The sequence below is a fragment of the Neolamprologus multifasciatus genome, chromosome 14, assembly GCF_963576455.1.
Source record: "Neolamprologus multifasciatus chromosome 14, fNeoMul1.2, whole genome shotgun sequence".
NCBI lineage: Eukaryota > Metazoa > Chordata > Actinopteri > Cichliformes > Cichlidae > Neolamprologus > Neolamprologus multifasciatus.
The window spans coordinates 34,645,599-34,663,344 of record NC_140452.1 but is presented as its reverse complement, the minus strand read 5'-3'; the positions used below and the strand labels follow the sequence as shown (position 1 = coordinate 34,663,344).

The following is a 17,746-nucleotide window of genomic DNA, read 5'->3' as shown; positions in this document are numbered from 1 at the left end:
TGTCTCCTCTAAAACAATCGGCTCTCAATTATATGGTCGTACTACGTCAAATTAAAAACTATCCATTTGCTTTATTCTCTGCACACTTTGGCTCAAAAACCTTAGAACCTTTGGCAGTAAGTGTTAGAGCAGGGTAGGGTTACAGCTAAACTAAACACACACACACACACAGTCAGACTTGACTTATCAGACCATGTTGATTAATTCTCTAATTAGTTATATACCATTAATTATGTACAAACTGTCTTAGGTCCAGCAGGATGTTGAATGTAGCTGATGTAATGTAGCATAGTTAGAGGAACTTGCTGTTCCCCCACGTTTTTATGAGAAATGCAGTATAATTGATAATAATGAATGAAACTGAGCATCAGGAAGTTTTTACTGATGAAGATGGCATTGCATATCATCAGCATTAGCATTTGTTGTGGTAGTGATGGTGTAGAATCAACCTTAACCAGACGATAGACAAAGGTATTCAAAGGAAACTACAGAGAAATGTCATGTATAGTAAGTATTAGTTTAAAAAGATTTAAGGAAAGTGCAAACTACTAAATCAAATCAAATCACTTTTATTTTCACATCACATGTGCAGGTACACTGGTACAGTACATGTGAGTGAAATTCTTGTGTGCGAGCTTCACAAGCAACAGAGGTGTACAAAGTACAATAAGATAAGAACAAGCAAATATAAGAATGGCTAAATCTGAGAGTAATAAATAAATGTACAATATGAGAGTGTATGCATGTTCCTGAATGTGTATACTAAGTGTGTGTGTGTGTGTGTGTGTGTGTGTGTGTGTGTGTGTGTGTGTGTGTGTGTGTGTGTGTGTGTGTACATGTTTTACAAATTAAATAAAGTGTAAAGAGTAAAAATAAAATATACAGAGGTTGGTAGTTGGATATTGTGCAAAACAAGTGGCATTTATATACAGTGTGGAGTGCATAATGTTGAAGTTCATAGACACCTCACTATGAGTGAGGTGTCTATGAAGTGTTCAGCAGTCTGATGGCCTGGTGGAAAAAGCTGTCTCTCAGTCTGCTGGTACGGGACCGGATGCTGCAGAACCTCCTTCCTGATGGAAGCAGTCTGAACAGTTTAAGGCTGGAGTGACTGGAGTCCTTGATGATCCTCCCCGCTTTCCTCAGGCAGCGCTTCCTGTAGATCTTCTGGAGGGAGGGAAGCTCACCTCCAATTATTCTTTCAGCACACCGCACTACTCTCTGGAGAGCTTTGCGGTTGTAAGCGGTGCTGTTGCCGTACCAGGTGGTGATGCATCCAGTGTTAAACAACAACTAGCAAAGAGCTGACACAGGCCCTGAGAGATGCATCTGTATTTTTTTTTTGTTTTTTTGTTGTTGTCTCAGTGGCATTTTTAAAAAGAAAGAGGAGAAAGGTACAACAGTGTCTACAGTCATCTGTAAAACCAATGAGACACTGTCATGGTTTGGGGCTATTTCTCCCAGTGGTGTCTGGGTTCTCGTGAAAGCTGATGTAATTATGAAGGCAGAAAATACAAACTCATTTTTGCCTACAAACTGTATTTCTAGTACAGCATTGGTGTACTACTAGGAAATAGTTGCAACTTGAAAGTCCATAGATTACAATATTGAAGCATTTAAAGTAGGATTTCTATATAAAAATATATTTTACTTGCTTGCAAATATTTATACAATATGGTATTACAAATGTGGACACGATAATGTAGCATTAATTCCCATGGAGCCATATTTACAGCCAGGAGTATCCTGTCTATTAGTTTATGCCCCCAAGTGCAACAACTAGCTCCAAGCCACCTGAAGGAGTGCCCATTGGCAGCTATTACTTTGCAGACATCAGTTCAGTTGCTATAATTGAGGTTTCCATCCTATAAGGCTGGAGAATACAGTGCTTGCAGCCTCCTGCCACAGTCAAGTGTTTTTGACCATGTTACTATGAGTAAACAGGCTGCTGGTTTAGATTCTCAACAGAACTGCTGAAAGTCTATTTGCAAATGACATCTTATTTTTCACAATATTAGTATCTTTTTTGACTGGGTGTCTCCAAAAAATATTACTTGCACAAAAATATTAATTTTTAATCATAAGTGCTAAAATGCCCTAAGAGTAAAATATCTAAATTTAAATGTGAACATCTTTATCCTTTATGGTTCAGAAAATGAGTGTGTCTTACAAGATGAACATAAGAAAGCACACCAAATTAATTAATGTTGACATTAAGGTGAAAAACAAAACACAGATTAATGTATGTAAATGTTGACACAGCACTTTTTTCTTTCTTACTGCTCACTGAAAACTTTGTGCTTCATTCAAAACATTTTATCTGTCTCATATGTTCAACTTGGAACCACTAGTTAGTTTAACACGTGTCTTTGGACTCAGGCTGGAAGATAGAGCACCCATAGGAAACCCAGGGAAATGGGAAATGCAAACTCCACGCAGAAAGGCTCCCATGGGGTTGACATAGCAAGTTGTTTAGTTATTATTGTAAGAAGAAAGGTGGAGCATCCTCAAAGCAGAATGACAAAGTGCTTATTGAGTGAGGCTGAGGTGGATGGATGGGTCAACACAAAACAAACTTTACTGATTATAGACATAAATAACAAATATTCATTTTGTTACCAAAATAAATTCTAAATGTCAGGGATTACTTATGGTCATACTCTATGACCATGATTACTTTATTACAAATTAACCCAACTGGTTTTGTGCAACCTTAATTATGGTGTTATCACAAAAAACGTCTTGGGTTGAATAATTTTAGTTATTAGTCATCAAGATTGAACTGTTTCTGACACTTAATCAGTATAATTTGAAGTGGAATTTAGAAAGCAAGAAATTGTTTAAAATTTTAGATTTGATTTTTGTAACACAATTGTCTGCATTCACTTTCTCATTGTTGTGTTTGTTTAATAAAAACAAACAAGATTTTCTGCTGAACTTTTTAAAATGCCAAATATCCACCAAACTTACTACATTTTCTAATTCCAGACTCTTACTTTTTAGTACCAAAAATCAGTCACAAGTATTATGATTTTAGAGTAAATTGTACACAATTTATGTTGAGTTTCTATTTGTTTATTTACGGGCCTTTATTGTGAGCCAAAGATGAGATAAGAATTACTTTTTTTTTAACCCTTTAAAGCCGGTCAGAGCGGGCACGCTGTTTTGCGTAACTATTTTTAAATCCCGGTAGCACTGCAACCACATAAGCTAGTGCAATAATTTTTTTTGCATATGAAACCTGAGGAGTTGTACTTACATCTTATGCCACCAGCTTGTCCTAAGTCACAGTTTCCTTCCACATATAGCTTTGCAAAAACTGCGTAAAAAGCACTTGCAGCAACAAAAACATAATATTCCAGAAACACGCTTTACCGATCCGATCAGCTGTTCGTAACACTTCCTATGTCCATCAGCACGAACTGTCGCATGTCCGCCATGACCTGCCCGAAACCGGAAGTGACGTGATTTTGCGGAAATGTAGTTTTTTACTATCAGGGCCTTATGAGCCTATACTGGTGTTTTTAAAAGTTATGTTTGACTTTATGACTTTCTGTGTCGTTTCTGGGATGCTTAGGACTCATATTGCACTGTTGGAAATAGTTTATTTTGATGCACATGCTGTTTTTTTTTTGGCAAATTTGCATTATGATATGTATTTTCGTTTTTCCTGCAGTATATAAAAATTGGTGTATTTCAAAAATAAAACTATGAAGACACTCAAAATAAATTTCCTGTGGTGGGAAACTATTTTGTGCAACTTTTTTGTATTTACAGTTTTGAGGGATAAGCCTCTTATATTTCTAGTTAGAGAAATTTAACAATTTTTAAATTGTTTTGTAGTTTATTGCACTTTTTTGCAATTTATGTAATTACTATGCACTTAATGCAGACATATTATTAAAATTTGGGCTATAATGGTTGTATTGATGTATATCCACTTGAAATGCTCCCAAGAATGGCACTACAGCATGTAAAAATATAATATAAGCTCTGGCGGACTTGGTTCTATGGTAAGTCTTAAAGGGTTAAAGTAACACAACAATGGGCACAGTGTTTCTGAGCATCATAAAATACAAGGTGCGTGAAGGTCTACCTGTAGTTTAACAACCCGGTAACAGTGGACTCCTCTCAGATCAGTGTGGCCTCAGGATTGACGATATAACCCACACATACCCGAGGACACACTCGCCTTCTTGTGTACTGCTTTCCTGGGAGTTCATGGCGTCTAATAAAGTTAAGCCTCTTCTTATGAGTTCTCAGATCTTTTAAAAGTTCCCAACACTTATTCTAGTTTTACTGTCTAGGTGGAAGAGAAAGAATGCGAGAGGAAGGCAAGTCTAAAGATTATTTCACACTGCTGTCTTCATTTTCCCATGAGGCCTATTTTGTGTTTTGTAACTGTGTGTGTGACTGTGTTTTAGCCTGATTCTCTTCGCTGAGTCCGTGTTATAGTGTGTGTGAACACCTACGCACATATGTGTGTTTGTACGGGGTGCGAAAGCGGCGGCAGTTTAGGGTCACAGAAGGAGATCCATTACGTCACCATGGCAGCCAGCCTTAATTACAGCTAACTATAGTTGGAGCAGAGGGAGCAGAAAAGGGAGAGAGAGCGACGGAGCAATGAGTGTAATTAAAAAGTCTATTTGAAACCATGAGATTATTACAGTGATGAGGTTTGTGTAATGGCTTGTACAATACACTGATTCATGTGTCTCATTCTGTGCATGCAAACACCGAAAATATAAGCCTGTGCTCAATACATTACCTGCTCCGTGTCGAAGAATACGTGCCAATTAATAGTACTGGCCTATTTAAAGGTAACATCATGAAAAATTATCTCTAATTGCACTATTGATCCATTTTAGACTGATTTTTTTTTTCTGATCAGCAGTCTAAAATGACCCTAAATTTGAATGTTGTTTGCCATGTTTTTTGTTACAGCTGTTAAATTGGTGTAATAACCACTATCTTTGCCATAACTGAATTGGCCTAAATATTTCTATTCAGGATACTTTGAGCATAAACATTGTCTCTTATAATCTCTATTTCTACTCACACTTCTAACTGATGGCTAATTTTTAGCTCAGAGAGCCAGTCTAGACCTATTTTCATTTAAGTACATATCTATTAAGTTGCTTTATGGTGCCTGACCCTTTCATGCTGCATCTTTATATTAAAAGCTTTTTATTACTGAAACAGGATCCGTTTCTAATTTGGTGAGAGTAATGGAAAAAGGAACAGAAAATTTGTGTTTCTAGCTAAAGAGAAATACATCTCAAACTTCTCACCAGTTAACAATATAGTCCTGAGGTTAGAGTCCTACACACCAACACAAATCTCTGTCCTAATGAGGACACAGACAGGATCTTTTAGTTTTTATGTATTAACACAAATCAAAAATAATTATAATATATTTTATTTATTGGTACATTTAACCTCCTAAGACCCGAACTCTTCCACAACATGCATTTTTAATTTCTCTTTGATATTTGGGCATATTGGGGCCCAATGAATGTAAAAGCAAAGAATTACCAGATTTTTTTTTTTTACATTATTTTTGTTTTTAAGAAAAATAAGAGCCACATATTAGGGTATTCATTTAAAATTTTGATAGAACAGTAGCAGTATAATGTCCTCGTAAGTGGATATCACACCCATGTAGAGCAAAATTGAGTATTTTGGCCTAAATAACCCAGAATGTGAAGTCCACATATGTGGACGCCAGGTCCTAGTAGGTTAAAGACCCTTGAGGTCACCTTACATTATTACAACAAAATAAAAAAAACAAGGTAAACAAAAATAAAAAGTATGTATGTACAAGTATGACAGCATAAAAGCTAAACAAAATAAAAAATGGACTAAGACAGAAAAGTGATGAAGGGTATGCAATTCTGAATACATAGGTTTTAAGATGTGATTTAAAAACAGAGTTAATAGCCCGGAGATCTGGTGGAAGTGCATTCCAAAGTTTCGGTAGTCAGTCCCATTGTAGTCAGGTGAGCAGGTGGAACAGACAGAAGGGAAGCTGAAGAAAAGCGGAGTGTACGTAGGGGTGAGAACATGTGGAGAAGGTCAGGTAAATATGGAGGCGCAAGGTTTTGAAGCGCTTTTTAAGTAAGAAGCAGGATCTTGAAATTGACTTGGAGGTGAACTGGAAGCCAATGAAGCTGTGTTAGAACAGGTGTTATATGTTCAGAAGATCAAATTTTTCATATAATATGAGCAGCTGTATTTTGAACTAACTGCAGTCTATGGAGAGGCTTATGAGGTAGACCAGGGGTAGGCAACTCCAGGCCTCGAGTACCGGTGTCCTGCAGGTTTTAGATGTGTCCTTGATCAAACACAGCTGATTTAAATGGCTAAATTACCTCCTCAACATGTCTTGAAGTTCTCCAGGGGGCTGGTAATGAACTAGTCATTTGATTCAGGTGTGTTGACACAGGGTGAGATCTAAAACCTGCAGGACATCGGCACTCGAGGCCTGGCGTTGCCTACCCCTGAGGTAGACCATAGAGAAGAGAATTGCAGTAGTCTAGACGAGATGTGACAAAAGCAGTACAAATATGGCGGTACTGTTTGGAGTGAGTGAAGGATGAAGGTGGTTAATATTACGAAGATGAAAATAAGAAGACCGAGTGATATTATTTATATATGTTGTGAAGGAAAGAGTGCTGTCGAGGATGATACCAAGACTCTTATCCTCAGGGGAAGGGGTGACAACAGCGTTATCAATGGATAATGAAAGACTTTAGAACTTTAGTCAGTTTTGATTTGGTGCCTATTAGAATAAATTCTGTTTTATTACCATAAAGTTTGAGAAAGTTATGAGTAAACCAAACCTTGATTTCACTTAAACAGTCAGAAATGGATGTGGGTGGGAGAGTAGCTGTGGGTTTGGAAGATAAATAGAGCTGGGTGTCATCTGTGTAGCAGTGAAAGTGGATATTATATGACAATGAGCCTAAACAGACTTCAAAGTTAATTACCCCAGTGATTCTACTTTTGAAACATGAACAGGTAGAAACGGAGGCTGCAGTCTAGCTGCTCATCACTGCCCTTGTTTCTTGTTGAAGTTCAGGCTCTGGCTGCTGGGCTGGGGTCTTCATGCACTCAGCTTTAACATCACTCTGCTCTTGGCTAGCTTTGAGTTAGCATGCTATCTGTGCAGATGCTAAATGATTACAGAATTTGGAGAAAAGGTTTTGACAATTTAGCTTTAACTTACTCAAAAATGTGAACTTTTAAAATACTCACTAATTGATTTACTTACAGTCGATTAGTTTATTACTCAATTCAAGGGCTATTAAAGCACTTTAGCTCCAAATCCTCTTTCCTTTTCTTTTCGTTAGTACCTTAACCTCCTAAGACCCAAACTCTTCCACAACATTCATTTTTAATTTCTCTTTGATATTTGGGTATATTGGGGCCCGATGAATGTAAAAACATAGAATTACCAGATTTTTTTTTTACCTTATTTTTGTTTTTAAGAAAAATAAGAGCTACATATGAGGATATTCTTTTAAAATTTTGTTAGAACAGTAGCAGTATAATGTCCTTGTAAGTGGATATCAGTCCCATGTAGAGCAAAATTGAGTATTTTAATCTAAATAACCCAAAATGTGATGTCCACATATGTGGACGCCAGGTCCTAGGAGGTTAATGGATTGGATAATCAAGACCTTGGGAGACTCGCACTGAAACCTTTTTACCCCTCATTCACTGGGAACCTGATTCTAAGGCACTTCCCAACTTTCATTACACAGTTCAGCTGAAACAAGCTCGTACATGTGTCTTGTACTCTCTGTTAAACTCCTGTTTCTGTCTGAAAGGAAAATGAAACAACCTCAACCAGCATTTAGTGTTGTACAAGCAATTTTTCAGCCTCACATTCAAAGTCTCACATTTCCTAGAAAACTCATGTTCGAGATAATTAATTTCTTACATAAGCAGTCAGTTTGGTGTCTAGAGTATCTCTCTTCAAATATGATGGTTGTTCCTTTTCTAGGCCTCTTTGATTTCCCAAATCAGCATTGCTCCCTGGCCAGGATGTGCACATCATCATTGTTGAGAGTCAAGAGTCGGGGCCGGAGGTGTAGACAGCTGTGGCCCGACGAGGTAGCTCTTCTGTTTTGCGCTTAACCAACAGTTGTTTGGTTTCCCCAGTGTATGATTCACAGCAATCCTGTTGGCACTGAGGGCAAGTCAGAGAGATGATTGTTTTGTAGCCTTAACAGACTGAATTTTTGGAAGATGCTTTTGGTGTGTGTTGTGAGTAGAGTGCAGCATGTTGGTGCTCATGATTCAATGCACCTTGGATTACTGGTCTTCAGTACAAAAGTGATCCAAATGGCCTTCATGTGTGAACTGGCGACCGTGGGAACAAGTGAGGATTTGACTCTTTGGGGATTTCTTTATTAAGACATTGAAAAGGTTCAAAAATACACTTTGTTCTACAAATAAACTGAGTTAGAGTTAACTTTGAAGGTTGACTTAGTCAGTCTTGACTACCTCAAGTGTCAAGGATGGAAAGAGTGATCAGACAGTTTTTACTAAAGAACCAATAAATACTATGCTGGTAGTGTGGAGTGTAAATGGAATTTTAATAAGACTTTTTAATCTAATATTGAGTCCAGTCAAGTAAGCGTGGATCATCGTTTTAACGATGTCCCAGGTATCAGTGCAGACTTTTATTTCCATAAGTGAGTATGATAGCCTTTTAAAACTCATCTCTGTTCAACCATCTTCCTACATCTTGCTACACTTATACATTTGCACACACACACACACACACACAGACCTGACAATAATGCTCACACATTGTCAGTGATGACATTTCCGTTTTTGTTTCTTTCCTAATTAGCAGTCTCTCCGCTCGTCTGGTGCACCGTCGGCCAATAGGCAGAGTCCGCTCATTACCCAGGGGTTTATTTCAGGGTCTTTGTCAAATGGAGAGTGAAAGTGACAGCTCAATCTAACCTCAGCAATAAGCCTCGCATGGTCGCCTCCTCACTGCTGGTAGAGGGTTCAGCTTGGCTATCATCGAGGAGCACACCGGATGGTACTCTGAAGCTAATTGAAATGCCACCCTGTTATTTCTTTTCATGTCTTTTCTTTCTTTATCTGCTTCTATTTTCCCCTCTTAGTTCTGGATGTCTGCCTTGGCCATCACTATCCCAGTGCCCTCCGGAGCCTTCATGCCAGTATTTGTCATTGGTAAGAAGTAAATGACTACATGTGTTTGTGTGTGTAAAGGGACAGAAGAAACCTAACCCTAGGTTTAACCCTACTCTACAGGATTACGTTTGTGTAATTTAACATATTTACCAAGAAAATCAAACAAAAATAAATCCTTTGAAAGTCAGTCATGTTAACGTACTATAAATTACTATATATGTTTGCCACTAATTAAATACAAATAATGTTATTGTATTTAATTTGGGCATTTATTTGGCATTATTAGTATCTTTATTTAAGCAGGAAGTGAAACTTATGAGACCAATCTAATTAGCATTCTAGACTGTCACTGGAACTGCTGCCACTGAATCTGCTATTCTAAGTCTAATTGCTACCCTGCTTTCCTGTCCAAACAAAAGATGCAACTATAACAATCATTTCAAATATCCAGCTCTCAGTTGAGGAGAGAGGAGGCAATTGTCGCTGTAGGTATATGGTACATAGGATTAGGTGATGTCTTTTGACTTCATAACTTTATATCCTTCTGACATTTGACCAGGAACACCACATCCAATTCAGGGTGGTGGTGGAGCCTTAACCCAACTGTCATAGGGTGGGAGGCAGGGTACGCACCGGACTGGTCACCAGCATGTTGCAGTGCTAACACAGAGTCAGACAACCATCTTTCTTGTTCACCACCCCTAAAGTACAGTACATGTGTACTGGTGTATAAGAAAGGCACAGTACAGTATTTTCAAAACAGTTGGGGGAAAAAATCAATAATTTTTAAATACCCTGGTGTGGCTTAATACCAACGTATGGTCTAAGCGCAGTGTTAAATCTGTTACAGTTTTTGTTTTTTTAATTGGTTCATTTCCATTTAGAGAAAGGTTTTTCAAATAAGTAGTGCTTACACCAAAGCAGTGGTGTATTGCTCATATTTGGAAACAATGAAAAAATCATAATCAAATACAGTTATTAAACTTTCACTATAAAACTTTTTAGCTTTTTAGGGTATGAAAGATGTTTGCATTGTTTTATGTTAAGGATTTATGTTTTAGTGGTTGGCGTTACAGCATCTACTGGGCCACCACCAATATTGCACTTGCGTAATTGTCTCAATTGTGTGTCTCTGTTTCCCTGTGTAATTCAGGGGCAGCCTTTGGTCGTCTGGTTGGAGAAAGCATGGCTGCCTGGTTCCCTGATGGCATTAACACAGATGGTACCATCTACCCCATAGTGCCAGGAGGCTATGCTGTTGTGGGTAAGTTAAAGACACACACCTTTCAGCTGTCTCTCACTCTCCATCCTAATCTACATATTTTTGCTGCAATAAAAGACGTTTGCTTCTACAATTCCTCTGTGATTCAGCCTTTGCATTATAAACCTATATACACATTTTTCTTCTTGGCTTTCTGTGAAGGGCTTTCATCTTTGATGGCAAGAGAAATAAAAGTGAATGCACAGAAATATTTCCTGTAGCAGAATTGCTCCGTTTTTCAGCTCCAAGTTAAGGCTTTAAGTTGACCCTGATTAAAGGTGACACGGAATATGAACAGACTCAAGTACTCCAGACAAAATCAAATTATATTTATAAGATCCCCAGACCATTCATGACAAAGAAACCTCAGTTTAGACACCAGCTGAAAAAGACAACAAATTTCTTCACAGTGGTGTTGTCAGATGTTCATATTCCACTAGAAAGTCTGGAAGTTGAATATCCAAGCTAATGTGCAATCCAGGAGTCCTGTTAAGAAGCAGACATTGTTTTGTTGCTTGGCAAAGGCATATTTTTGTTTTGTGTTGACTGAATAATGTACTTGAACAATATATATATGAATACAAAAAGTGTTAAAAGAACATAATTTAAGTGTTAAAAGAATATATTGATAAGAAACTGTATTGTTTCTCTGCATTTTAAGTCTGTCTGTATAGATTTCTGAGAAATGAACTACCAAACATGACACATTATCCCATGTTATAATTTATTAGACAAATGCTAGGTTGTTATTGAGCTGACCATAAACTCCTGTACACCATAGTCTTTGTTTTGAGAAAAATGTGAGGCTGTGTTCAACAGCTAAGACTTGTTTCAAACTGGATTGGGCATCCACTAGACAGAGTCAAAGCTGAGACCTTAACCTGATTAAAATGCTGTTTGGGGACCTTAAGAGAGCTGTGCATACATGAATGCCCGCTAAAAAATAATATGACAGACTAATAGCCATGCAAATAATTAGTTATTGCTGCTACAGGTTGTTCTACAAGCTCCTGAACCATGAACTGTACTAAACAATGTGTAATATAAGGTTAGTGTTCATCTCAGGTTGTATTTGTACTTTTTTTTTTTTTTAAAAAAAGGTTGTATTTACTTAATTTTTAAACCTGCCAGAAACTCGATAATTTTATTACAATTTTTAATAGTTCCAATTTTTAAACAAGGATAAATAGAAAGTTAATGGTAAATATGACAGCTGTTGCTCATCAACTTTTACTCACACTGCACACCCCTGTTTGTGCTAGTACAGTCATTAAATCAACAATGCACTGCACTCATAGTGTCACAGCTTTGTTATTCAAATAGCAAGGTAAGTTAAACACAAGGAGAGCAACTGAATTGTAAAAGTAATGTGATAAACATTTATAAGTTTGTTAGAATATGTGGAAAATGTTAATCAACAGCCATAATTTCCTACTACTAGTTTACTACCAATAATTACGCATATAACGTCCAAAAAATACCCCCTCTGGACAGTGATAATAATGAGCTAGTTAATGCAAATGATTATTTTAGCTTATTAATAATGTCAAAATATTTATTTTCTTTTGTTTTTTTAGTTTTCCTGTATGGTTTATTAAACAAGTGTACATTAAACAAACAATATTGAGATCTTTACTCTCTGGTGAACAAACCGTGGAATAGAGACATTATTTTAATGAGTCAGAACTTCCCTATGGCATATCTTTACTTCTGTTTGTTGTTACTCATCAGAAGCCACAAACACTGCGACAAGCTAATGTCTGATGTATCAGTCTAGATGATTTATTTGTCCGGATACACAGAGAAATAGTAAAATAAGTGATAATAACCAGCAAAAGGTAATGATTGTATACACTGGATAGTGAAGCTGTACCCAGTGTTTCTTTAAAGAAATGGTTGCACTACATACATTATAGATTCTTCCTGAAGTTGTGTGTCTAATGAGGTGCAGCGTTGCTACAGTTGCTACTTGTTGACAGCCGTGCTGATTATGTCAGTGTTATGGGTTGGCGGTGGCTGCTTTTCTGGGGCTGATGTTGTTGTTGTTGTGCTGCACTATAGCTGATGAGTCACCCCTTTACAGGCCTGACACTCTGATGAGCCTCTTTCATCTCGCAGCGGAGCTTGCTTTAAGGAATAAGTGTTGGGATGGGCAGAGGGAGCAGTAGCATTTATCTGAGGGGCATACATGGGCTTAATTAAGTTAGGAGAAAGAACAATGAAACCTGTCTTTGTAGACTCTCTTACTCACCATCTGTTTCTCTTTTTATTTTAATGCTTTCATTCTCTGGTATTCTTCCCCCTGGTGTTCATCTCATTCTTTGGATTGGTCTCATCCATTTTCTCTGTTAGGATAAACACTCACTTTGCCCATGCTGCTCTTTCTGCTTTGATGTGGCTAGAGTATTCCTCTTTTAACTACTCTGTATTTATTTTTTTTAAATAGATTTGCAAATGTAAAGTTTCCTTTTATATTGAATTATTCAAAATAGTTGATTTTTGCTTTATGGACATAGGGGAGAAGGCTGTGGGGCGAGGGGATAAATGTGTATTTAGTTGCTTGAACTGAGTCAGTATGGATGAGATAGTGTTCAATTATATTCATTTTTATTTATATAGCGCCAAATCACAGCAACAGTTTCCTCAAGGTGCTTTACATTGTAAGGTAGACCCTACAATAATACATACAGAGGAAAACCCAACAATCGTTTGACCCCCTATGAGCGAGCACTTTGGCGACAGTGGGACAGGAAGAAACCTCCAGCAGAACCAGGCTCAGGGAGGGGCGGGGCCATCTGCCACAACCAGTTGGGGTCGTGGAGCCAGAGATTAATAACAAGTATGATTCAGTGGAAAGAGGTCTATTAACACATAGTGAGTGAGAAAGTTGACTGAAAAAGAAATACTCGATGCATCATGGGAATCGCCCAGCAGCGTACACCTATTGCAGCATAACTAAGGAAGGATTAAGGGTCACCAGATCCAAACTATATGCTTTAGCAAAAAGCAAAGTTTTAAGCCTAATCTTGAAAGTAGAGATAGTGTCTGTCTCCTGAATTCAAACTGGAAGCTGGTTCCACAGAAGAGGGGCCTAAAAACTGAAGGCTCTCCCTCCCATTCTACTTTTAAATACTAGAGGAACAACAAGTAAGCCTGCAGTGTGAGAGCGAAGTGCTCTGTTGTTTTGTTGTTTAAGACTCTTCGAGTGAATTAACTTCCAAATCTGAAGTTTGATTTTGTAGATTAGATTAGAAATGTGTTCTATATAATGTACAGCTTCTTGTAGACAATGTAAAGAATCTATCCCACTGTGCACGCTACAACACTAAGGTAAAATTATTATAATTTTTTTTAAATGCTGTTAATGATTTAAGTTCATTCAATTCCCCTGTCAAGCTTGGATTCATGTGTAGTGCTAGAGCACATCTTGTACACCTGCTGCATTTGGACTGTTTTGTAGGAATATCGATTTAAACACTTGGAGGTGGACATTTGAAGTTTAATTATGTACCTTGAAGTTTGCCGAGCACAAAGCTCAAAGGTTTTTTTCCTAAAATGACCAAAACTTCAAAACGAAGATTACTGTCACAGTAATAAAAACCAGTTCTCCGGCTATGACCACTAAAAAATCAGCAGAACTGCCAAGTCAAAACTGGATTGAAATGTAGTAACAACGACCATAACATAACATGAATTTTTAGGTCTTTATAGGCTCAGTAGAAACAGTTTCTGATTGTACCAAGGGAAGTAAAGCCTAAAATTACCACTTTTTATACATGTTTTTATAAGATGTTATATCACAGCTAACAGCAACAACCAATAATAGTGTAATATGGACATGTAGTAGTTGAAGTAAAGAGTCTTGGAAGGTTTGTTATAAAACATCCGAAAGCACTGCTCTAATTCACACAAGAAAGTTATAGATCATGTTCTAAAACAAGTAATTTGTTATTGTTAGCTTTTCTATTGTATAGTTTGAAAGACTTCTGATTATGTATTTTCATCTTGGGATTGGCTAATTTTACTTCCTGTAGTTTTGGGGGGAACGCAGACAGTAATGAAGTCACTGATGATGGATTAATATGGTAAAGGAACCAAGTGCAAGAAAAAGGTTTTTTTTTCTTTTAACATCTTCAAAAGACCTTTGAAGAACTGAGACTCCGTCTCTGGCATTAATCAACAGTTCTCTTTGTCATATGCCTGGGGACAGTAAGATAGTATTTTATTGCTCTTTGAAATCATATTAGTATTGACCCAACTGTTTTTGGAGGGGGGGCTTTGAATGCCACCCAAAGGACCCCTTTCTAAAGCCCCAAATCTCACCTTACAAGCAAACGTCTAACCAATTATTTCTACACTTTCTCTCTCTGGTCCTCTACTAACCCCACTGTCCTCTCCCAAACCCAAAGGTGCTGCAGCCTTGTCAGGAGCAGTCACCCACACAGTTTCTACTGCAGTCATCGTGTTTGAGCTGACTGGCCAGATCTCCCACATCCTGCCAGTGATGATAGCAGTGATCTTAGCCAATGCCGTGGCCCAGTCCCTGCAGCCCTCCCTCTACGACTCCATCATCAGGATCAAGAAGCTTCCCTACCTCCCAGAGCTGGGCTGGGGTCATCACGAGTATGTATATTCTAGAGAAACACCAGCACACAACAAGACAAAATACAAACAAGTTTTAATTTTGTAAATACCATTATGCAGAATGTTAACTACTAAACCAAAAGCTAATAAGAATTCAAAAAATAATGGTCAAGGTTTATAGTATGTGCAAAAAGTTAAAGGTCATATAATATCTATGCATCAAATTGTTAAGAAATCAAATTGAAAAGTATGCTTCAAAGAAAGGAATAAATTAGGGTAAATGCATTTATTGATTTTGTTAATGATTTTGAAAAGCTCAGTAGCATAGCTTGTAAATGAAAGACCACTATGACCACCAGTGTGTCAGCTTTAGCATAGTGTGAGATTAAACAAGTACAACATGAAAATTACTCAGCATTAGAAGTGTTACTAGGCTAATTTTTGGTACCTAGGACAGCTTGAGGCCAGCTATAATTTTATTACCCTACAGACAAAATGATTTTAAAATGTTAGCATGATAAAGTTGTCAGTGGGCCCAATAAAACTGTATGTCATCTCAAAAAAAGAATGCACACATTAATGGGTGGGGGCTGAATTAGAAGATTTATTATTTTGTTATATTTATCTGGTAAATATAAAGGCAAACCTATTATGCTGTTAGCGTAACTTATTATTATGTGAAGTTAAGCATTGCAAATCATAACATGGAAATTTATAAACTTCAGAGGTTGTATGAGAGGAATTTTGCTACCTTGGGGCAGAGTCAGATTCGCTGTACCTACATTAGCCCACAGACAGCATGCTAACATTTAGCTTTCAAGTTTTTGGCATGATCACGTTGGCATGATAGCAATTAAAATACTTTTTGCAGATATTAGAGTGTTAGTCTGAATCCACTGCATTGTCGGAGAAATTATATATATAGTCCCTTTTTAGGTAACTTTAATTTAAGCAGCATTAGCAGCATTATGTACAGCATATTATTATATAGTGTATAGCAGAGTTCATGCCGGAAGCTTAATGTCACCCTCTTTCATCAATTCGAAAAATCTGTTTTAATGTGTTTGGGAAAATTGTGTTGTTGGAACACCCAGTAGTGTCAATTTTTCAGCTAAAAACAGCTCCAGAGAAAACAGCAAAACAGCTCCAGAGAGTTATGCTACCACTACCACCATGCTTTATAGTTCCTACACGGTTAGTGTTCATTTTTTATTGCTCTAAACATAACTTTTTCTGACATTTCTGGTAACTATTTGTGCCAAGTAAAAAAAAAATCTCTAAAAGGCATCTGGCTTGTGCATGTGAACAGATGTAAAGGTGTCTAGTTTGGAGCATTGCCTTCTTTCTTGGTCTGCACCCTCTTAGTCCTTGGTGATATTAAACTTGATTCACGGTTGACAGTGATGCAGATGTTCCAGCAGTTTGTAGTTCATGGCAGGTTTGAGCCTAGGTGGTTCCTGGGTTATTCCTGAACAATTTCCTCTCTGAGGGTGACAGTGTGAGTCTTCTTCCAGACCTAGGCAATGTAGTGACACATCTGAATAGCTTGCATTTACACAGTTGGTAAAACTGATGATCTCAGAACCTCAGATGTGGCTCCAAGAAACCTTTCTAAGGTGAGAAAGAGACTTCCGCTTTTGCATTGTTCTGATTGGTCAGTCCAATGAGTGTTTTCAAAGAAATCCTTTTTAAGCTGGCAAAGGGAAACTACTAGTTGTAGAGAAATTTCAACCACAGCTGTAGATTCTTTAATGGCGCTGATAAGTTTATGGTGGCACTCAGTGACTGATGATCAACCATGATCAACCATGGAAGTTATTTCGCAGGGCAGCCTTTACTAGATGTTGCAATAAAGTTAAAGAGTCAAACTGGAGGCTCAGCAGGGAATTTTGTCCTATGTGGCACGCTGTTTAACTATGAATGAAGCGTTGAGACATTTCATTCTGCTGATTACCTCAGCCTAACATACTGTGGCTAAACTGTATGAAATATACTGACTGTATGAATACATTTGTGTTTAGTTGCTCACTCAATAACTGAATACACTTGCTTCAGCATTAGTCTGCAGTGTTTTTTAATGGCTTTGACTTTTGCCTTTAATTTGGGTGTTTAAACTCAATCATAGCACTACAATAAAATCTGCTGCACAAAAATACAAGTGTGGCTGGAGGAACCTGACTTGGTACATGGCTTTTAATGGACTTCACATTTAATAATAATGCATGCCAAAGACACAATGCTGAATAGGATTACCCACTGCCTGGTGTCATCAGAGCCCTGTGATTCCATACAAAAGCGCTGTTGGTGTAATTGTTTGGAACTGATGTTATAGATGCTGCCAAATCATTAGGTGAACATAATAGTTGGATTTTGATGCGGCATTCACAAATTGAAAGCAATGAGGAAAAGTTTTGTTTGGTCCTCTGCTTGTTCATTATTTTCTGAAGCTGTTCCCTGTAGAGTTACATTTATGTGTGTTACTTGAGTCCTTCACCTACATGCCAGCTGTGCGATATGACCAAAATCTCATATCCCGATATAAGAATTCTATCGTCCCGATAACAATATAAATCACAAAAATGTAACATTTTCTGTAAATTCTGTGAATCTCGGGCAGCTCGTCTTGCGGGAAGTGTTTCCAGCTGGGCGTCATGTAGCTGGAGTTGAGCGTTTTAACTGATGCATGAAACTATACATTTTACATATAAGTATAGTATATACATA

At 37.5% G+C, this 17,746-nt stretch overlaps 1 protein-coding gene across 4 annotated transcripts in view; it reads left to right on the top strand.

Moving 5' to 3' along the window:
- Positions 1–17,746, top strand: part of LOC146504500 (chloride channel protein 2-like) — a 217,965-nt gene that overhangs the window by 154,860 nt on the left and 45,359 nt on the right. For all 4 annotated transcript variants that reach the window (XM_085131423.1, XM_085131419.1, XM_085131421.1 and 1 more), the window contains 3 exons: positions 9,147–9,216; positions 10,331–10,441; positions 14,848–15,061. In XM_085131423.1, coding sequence (XP_084987549.1) covers positions 9,147–9,216; positions 10,331–10,441; positions 14,848–15,061 — 395 coding nt within the window. The remainder of the gene's footprint in view (positions 1–9,146; positions 9,217–10,330; positions 10,442–14,847; positions 15,062–17,746) is intronic.